The 6,903-nt window shown below is 39.5% G+C and overlaps 1 protein-coding gene across 1 annotated transcript in view; it reads right to left on the bottom strand.

Moving 5' to 3' along the window:
* Positions 1 to 6,903, bottom strand: part of LOC106867632 (rootletin) — a 301,162-nt gene that overhangs the window by 31,841 nt on the left and 262,418 nt on the right. Inside the window, exons 23-26 of the mRNA XM_052976898.1 lie at positions 6,613 to 6,857; positions 4,644 to 5,076; positions 2,420 to 2,652; positions 1,119 to 1,239 (exon numbers count right to left, since the gene is read on the bottom strand). Of these exons, the coding sequence (XP_052832858.1) occupies positions 1,119 to 1,239; positions 2,420 to 2,652; positions 4,644 to 5,076; positions 6,613 to 6,857 (1,032 nt within the window). The remainder of the gene's footprint in view (positions 1 to 1,118; positions 1,240 to 2,419; positions 2,653 to 4,643; positions 5,077 to 6,612; positions 6,858 to 6,903) is intronic.

The following is a 6,903-nucleotide window of genomic DNA, read 5'->3' as shown; positions in this document are numbered from 1 at the left end:
CTAGTGGTTTATATGGGTTTGTTAATTCATTTATGCATGTATGTAGGTGGTAAGAAGCATGCTTGCCAACCACATGGCTCTGGGTTCAGTCCCACTGCATGGCACCTTGGGCAAATGTCTTCTAATATAGTCTTGGGTCAACCAAGGCCTTGTGAGTGAATTCAGTATAAGGAAACTGAAAGAAACCCGTTGTATATATATATGTGTGTGTGTGAGTACGTGTCTTTGTGTCTGTGCTTGTTCCGCACCAGTATTGATATTTTTAAGTCTCTGTAACTTAACAGTTTGACAAAACAGACTGATAGAATAAGTACCAGGCTCGAAAAAAAAAAGTCTTGTGATTTAAATTGACTAAAAATTCCTCAAGGTAGTGCTCCAGCATGACCACAATCTATGGCTGAAACAAGTAAGATACACACAAACACACACACAGGGTACACGACTGGTACTTATTTCATTGACCCCAAGAGGATTGAAGGGAAAGTTGACCCCAAGAGGAATTTGAACTCAGAATGTAAAGACGGATGAAATGCTGCTAAGCATTTCGTCCAGTGTGTTAAGGATTCTGCTAGAGAGAGAGAGTGTGTGTGTGTGTGTGTGTGAGAGAGAGAGAGAGTGTGTATGTGTCTGTGTGTTTGTGTAAGAGAGAGAGTGTATGTGTATGAGATAGAGATTGTGTGCATGTATGTGAGAGCGTGTGTGTGTGTGTATGTGAGAGAGAGAGAGTGTGTGTGTATATGCGAGAGAGAGAGAGTGTGTGTGTATATGCGAGAGAGAGAGAGAGAGAGAGTGTGTGTATGCGAGAGAGAGAGAGTGTGTATATGCGAGAGAGAGAGAGAGAGTGTGTGTGTATATGCGAGAGAGAGAGAGAGAGTGTGTATGTGTGAGAGAGAGAGTGTGTGTGTATGAGAGAGAAAGAGAGTGAGTGTGTATGTGAGAGAGAGAGAGTGTGTGTATGTGAGAGAGAGAGAGAGTGTGTGTATGTGTGAGAGAGAGAAAGAGAGTGAGTGTGGGTATGTGAGAGGGAGAGAGAGTGAGTGTGCATGTGTGTGTGAGAGAGAGAGAGAGAGAGAGAGAGAGAGAAAGGAAGAGAAGAAGAAACCAGTTTGTGCATTTACCTTCTTCCACTTCCATTAATGACTTCTGAAGTTGTCTGAGACGTGATTCTATCTGGTTACGTGACTCCTCACTGTCTTCCATCTGTGTCTCAAGACTTCGAACATGGGCCAAAGCATCATCCTTTAACAAATGGATAAGAAACAGATAAAGACAAATAAAAAAAAAAAGGAGAAAAGAAACACAAAAAAACCTTCAGCAGTTAGAAGGCAACAACAAAAGCAGACAGCAACAACAACAACAACAACATCAGAAAGAAAAAGAAATAAAAACAAAAAGGAACCCCCTTCCCACCACCACCAAAAGATGGAAAACTATATAAAACGAGAAAAGTCTTAATAGATTAGATGACATAATTTAGCCAATAAATCACGGATTATGTGTTTCTGATGTTTTATAGCAAAAAGATCAGCCTGGATGAAGATAAAGAAATTTGATGAAAATATAGATTTTTTTCTTTTTTGCTGTTGAAGGATATGAATGCTTCTATTAGAGGAAAAGTTATGAAAGCTTTGGTGTGGGAGGAAGAGAGAGGGAGAGAAAGAGGGATTTAAAATACGTGGTCAGAAGTTTGTTTCCCAACTACATGGTTCTGGGTTCAGGCTCAATCGTTGTTGTCATCATTTGGGCCCCACGAAGGCAATGACTTTGTCGATATGCTGTGCTTGAGAAGATCGGTCAAGCCAAGTGAAACCATAGTCATGGCTGATGCTGGTGTCGTATAGCTGGTACCCACACCAGTGGCATGTAAAAAGCACCTTTTGAGCATTGGGCCTCACGGAGCCAAGGTGGTCGATGCCGGTGGCACGTGAAAAACACCTTTTGAGTATTGGACTTCACAGAGGCAATGACAAACGACCGAGACCTTTGGCAATATGCCATGCTTGAGAAAGAAACCCAACAAATCAAGTAAAATTGCAGTCATGCTGGTGGCATGGAAAAAGCATCCATTACACCCTGTAAAGTGGTTGACGTTAAGAAGGGCATCCAACTGTAGAAAACCCTGCCAAATCAGACTGGGGTCTGGTACAGCCTTCCAGCTTACCAGCTTTGGTCAAACCATCCAACCCACGCCAACATGGACAAGGGACGTTAAATGATGATGATTTGTTTTCTGTGCTGCTATGGGCTGGATGGTTCAACAGGAAGGAACTGGCAAGTCAGAAGATAGAACCAAACCCTGCAGTCTGTTTTAACCTGGTTTCTACGACTGGGTGTCCTTCCAAATGCCAGCCACTTTTCAGGGTGGATTGGGTGAGAAATACATTAAAGTATCAAATGTAAAAAAATTTCCCAAACTCACTCTATCTTTCTCTGCTTTAGTAAGTTGTTGAACAAAATCTCTGAGTGCTCGACGGACCAGCTCAGGGTCAACATTGGCAGCTTGTACGAGGGAATTGGAATCCATTCGGTTTGGAGACATATTTCTGGAAAATGGTCTGGCAGCAGGACTTTGAGAGCGTTCGGGAGATCCAGTGCGAGGAATAGGTGTGCCACGGCCTTCAGCAGTAGTAGTAGCAAAAGTATTATCAAAACCTGAATCGGAAGAAAAAAAAAATACAGTAGTTAGAAAAAAAAAATAAATAAAACAAAAATGTTTTACATGGCTAGGTGCAGGCATAGCTGTGTGGTTAAAAAGCTCAATTTGCAAACATGTGGTTCCAAGTTCAATCCACAGTGTGGCAGCCTAGGTAGACTTAGGCTGACCAATGCCTTGTGAATGAATTCTGTAGATGGAAACTAGGTGAAGCCTATTGTATGTGTATACATATACAAACACACACATATATTTATATATATGCATGTGTCTTTGTGTTAGGCCTCTTCCCACCCACCACTTGACAACAGGTGCTGGTTTGTTTATGTCCCTGTAATCAAGTGTGTTGGCAAAAATGACTGACAGAATAAGCACCAGACTTTTAAGAAAACAATTCCTGGGGTTGATTTGTCTAACTAAAGCCTTCAAGGTGATGCTACAGCATGGCCACAGTCCAACGACTGAAACAATTAAAAGAACAAAATGGGAGTTTAATTCTGAGGATTAGGATTTAGGGTTAGAACTGCTTTTGCCTAAATATCATCATCAAAGGTCTTTGTTTAACCCTTTAACATTCAAACCAGCCACATCCAGCCAAAAATATTCTCCCTGTTTCAAGTCCAAACTGGCCATATCTGGCCTCTCACACTTACCCTACAACGTCATTCTAAAAATAAACAATCACATCATTAAAATCTCAAAGCTGCAAGATAATGCATGATTAACTGAAAACAATGTGAATGAATAATCATTATATTTGATGGTGCATGGCTCAGTGGTTAGAGCATCGAACCCACAATCATGAGGAAGTGAGTTCGATTCCTGGATTGGGCTGTGTGCTGTGTTCTTGAGCAAGACACTTTATTTCACTCATCTATAGAAATGAGTTGCAGCATCACAGGTGCCAAGCTGTATCGGCCTTTGCCTTTCCCTCGGATAACACTGGTGGCATGGAGAGGAGAGGCTAACTTGTGCCTTGAAGGGAAACTTTCTAGACCAACATTCATGACCACGGAGGTCTTTACTCTTTTAACCCCATGTTTTTTTGTTTTTTACATTCAACAGAGGAGCGAAGTGAAGGCTAAAGGGTTATACCTACCTACATATATATATGTATATATTCCTTAACCATTTAAACCAATCATATCCAGGATCCAAATATTTTACCTGTTTTATGTTCAAGCTGGCCATATCTGGTCTCTTATACTAATCCTACAATGCCTTTCTAAAAATGTACAATCACATCGTTGAAATCTCAAAGTTATGAGACAATGTGTGATTGATTCAAAACAATCTGAATAAATAAGCATCACATGTGACTGAAGGATCATCTCTTATTTAGTTATAAGGAGAAAGTGTTGGTACCAGACCAGTCCACAGGATGATGAGAGACATCTATGTTTCCCACTGGATTAAGATGTTAATCTGTTGTCATCCTAATCATGTGGACTCTACACTGCTGACTGATACGTGGAGGACTATGGAGTTGAAACAAAAAACTTCGACTCCGACTCCACAACCCTAGATACAGCATTTATTAGGTGCATCACAACTGTTGCTGCTTTCTAGGACGGGGCCATAACTCCTTTCCAGAATTTATGCTTAGAAATATACAGGCGCAGGCATGGCAGGATGGTTCAATCCTGCGGTGTATCACCTTGGTCAATTGTCTTCCACCATAACCCTAGGGGTCAACCAATGCCTTCTGGGTGAGTTTAGTAGGCAGAAACTGAAGCCCATATATATATATATATATATACATACACACACACTGAGATTCCAAAGTTTCTGTCTACAAGGCATCAGTCAACTCAGGGTTACAGCAGGAAACACTTGCCCAAGATGCTGTGCAATGAGACCGACCCCAAGACCTCATGGTTGACAGGCAAATTTCTTAACCACACAGCCATGCTCGTGAATAAAAAGAAAAAACAAACAAAGCAGAAAATGAAATCAGATAATATTTTTACAGATGCCAAAACCAACTAACCTTTGGTTGGTGATATAGGGCGAGATCGACGAGGGCTTGGACTGCGAGAACGAAACATGTTAATAGGATTGGTTGCATCTTGTTTAAAGCCAATAGTTCGGCGCAGAGAAGATACAATGCTGCTCATTTTGTATTCCACATCTCTCTTGGCCCCTTCAAGACGTGACAGTTGGGTTTCAAGAGCATTTACTCTACCCTCGGCACCACTCAACTTGAGACGAAGTTCTGATAATTCACTGTTGGTGTTGTCAAGCATCACTTCGAGGTTCTTCTTTTGGTCTTCAAGTTTCTTCTCAGTGTGGCTGCTGTCTTCAAGTGTTATCATGAAATTCTTCTCCTTCAGACGATATTCATCCTGGATTTCAGCCATCTTCCTCTGGACGTTAGCCAATTCTTTACGGAGAGCTTCCCGACTAGCTTCAGTTTCTACAACCTGTACAGCAAAATATTTAAAAGAAAAGTTTAAATATTTATTTATCAAAATACAATGAAATGAAATTAAAATAAATATTTAACTAAAAGAATTGAAATAAATTAAAACTATTATTTAACAAATTACAATGAAATAAAATTAAAATAAATATTTATATTTAACTAACTAAATTGAAATAAAATTAAAACTATTTAACGAATTACAATGAAGTTAAATTAAAACATTTATTTATCAAACTACAATAAGATATAATTAAAACAATGATTTCACAAACTACAATGAAATAAAATTAATACTTTAAATTTTCTTCTTAAATATTTTTTATCCCATTTTTTTCTAACATTTACTAAACATTCCTAAAATTCTTCAGTAAATTTTAATTAAGCATCATTTAATGACAATGGCATCTTAATAATACATCGTCATCATCATCATCCACATTTAACATCTGTTTTCCAGTTGCACGAAACAATTCTTTCTCAAACTTTTGTTTTTCAGAAACAGTTGTTTAACCCTTTAGCATTCAGATTAGTCTGTCAAAAATAATGTTTATTTACTCGCATTGTTTTAAATTAATCATGCATTATCTTGTAGCTTTGAGATTTTGATGAGGTAGCCATTAATTTTCTGAATGATATTGTAGGGTTGTTGTGAGAGGTCAGACCCGACCAGTCTGGACATAAAACAGGGAGAATATTTGGGCTGGCTATGGCTGGTTCAAATGCTTAAGGGTTAATGATAACTTGTGCATCATTATCACCACCACCACCACCACCATCATCATCATTTAACGTTCGCTTTCCATGCTGGCACGGGTTGGATGGTTTGATGGAGGGCTGGTGAGCCAGAAGGCTGCACCAGGCTCCAATCCGATCTTGCAATGTTTCTGCGGCTGGATGCCCTTCCCACTCCAAGAGTGTAGTGGGTGCTTGTGTATAATTGTAAATATAAGAAGAGAAGTCATTTCTTGTTGGCAGGTGGTGGTGGTGGGGTTTAAGCCATTTTATGGGATTAATTCTTTGGGGAAAAAAAATTAAAAAAAAAAGCTCCAAATGCTTATACAGGGGATAACTACTATATTTAGTGGCATATAAGATGCACTTTTTCCCCCAGAAAAATATCTTAAAGGGACCCCCCCCCAAAAAAAAACCTTGGGTTCTTTATGAGAAGTTAGGCTCCCCATAAAAACTTTAATGAAGTAAAACCCTTTTTTTTCTTGAATATGTCCTGCAGAAACTGGTTTGCATCTAATATGCTTGTGTGTCTTTTATGCCCATCAAATATGGTACCTTGTTAGGATCTGTAATCCGTGGGCTCAGTTCTGGTTTCTGTTGTATTAAACAGGTAACAGACACACCTCCTACTAGATAGTGGGTGGGCTGGTCTATCACAGGTATGTCAAGTGAGTTAAAGACTGAAAAGTGTTGACCAAAGATAAAAAATGTGAATTCACAGCCCCTAAAATGATAATTTGGTACTTCACCCACTGGATATATATATATATCTGACAATAGCCATATAAAATCTTGCTCTTACCTTCTGTTTCAGGTCAAAAGAAGCTTTCCTTGTTTCCTCTTCTCGCTCCTCATCACGGGAAACTCTGGCCTGAAGTTCATTCACTTCTTTACCCAGTTTGCTGCGTTCACCATCAAGCAACTTCACTTGGCGACGTAACTCTTGCAATTCTCGACGTGCATCCAAACGAGCTTTCTCTACTTCACGCAGATTATTGCGCAATTCTCCAGCTTCCTTCTGGATGACCATTTTCTGTTCTTCAATCACTGGTGAAACAAAATGCAATACAATGAAAGAGTGTATCGGCACACA

Source organism: Octopus bimaculoides, chromosome 26 (assembly GCF_001194135.2).
Source record: "Octopus bimaculoides isolate UCB-OBI-ISO-001 chromosome 26, ASM119413v2, whole genome shotgun sequence".
Taxonomy (NCBI): Eukaryota; Metazoa; Mollusca; class Cephalopoda; order Octopoda; family Octopodidae; genus Octopus; species Octopus bimaculoides.
This window is presented reverse-complemented; position numbering and strand designations above follow the sequence as displayed.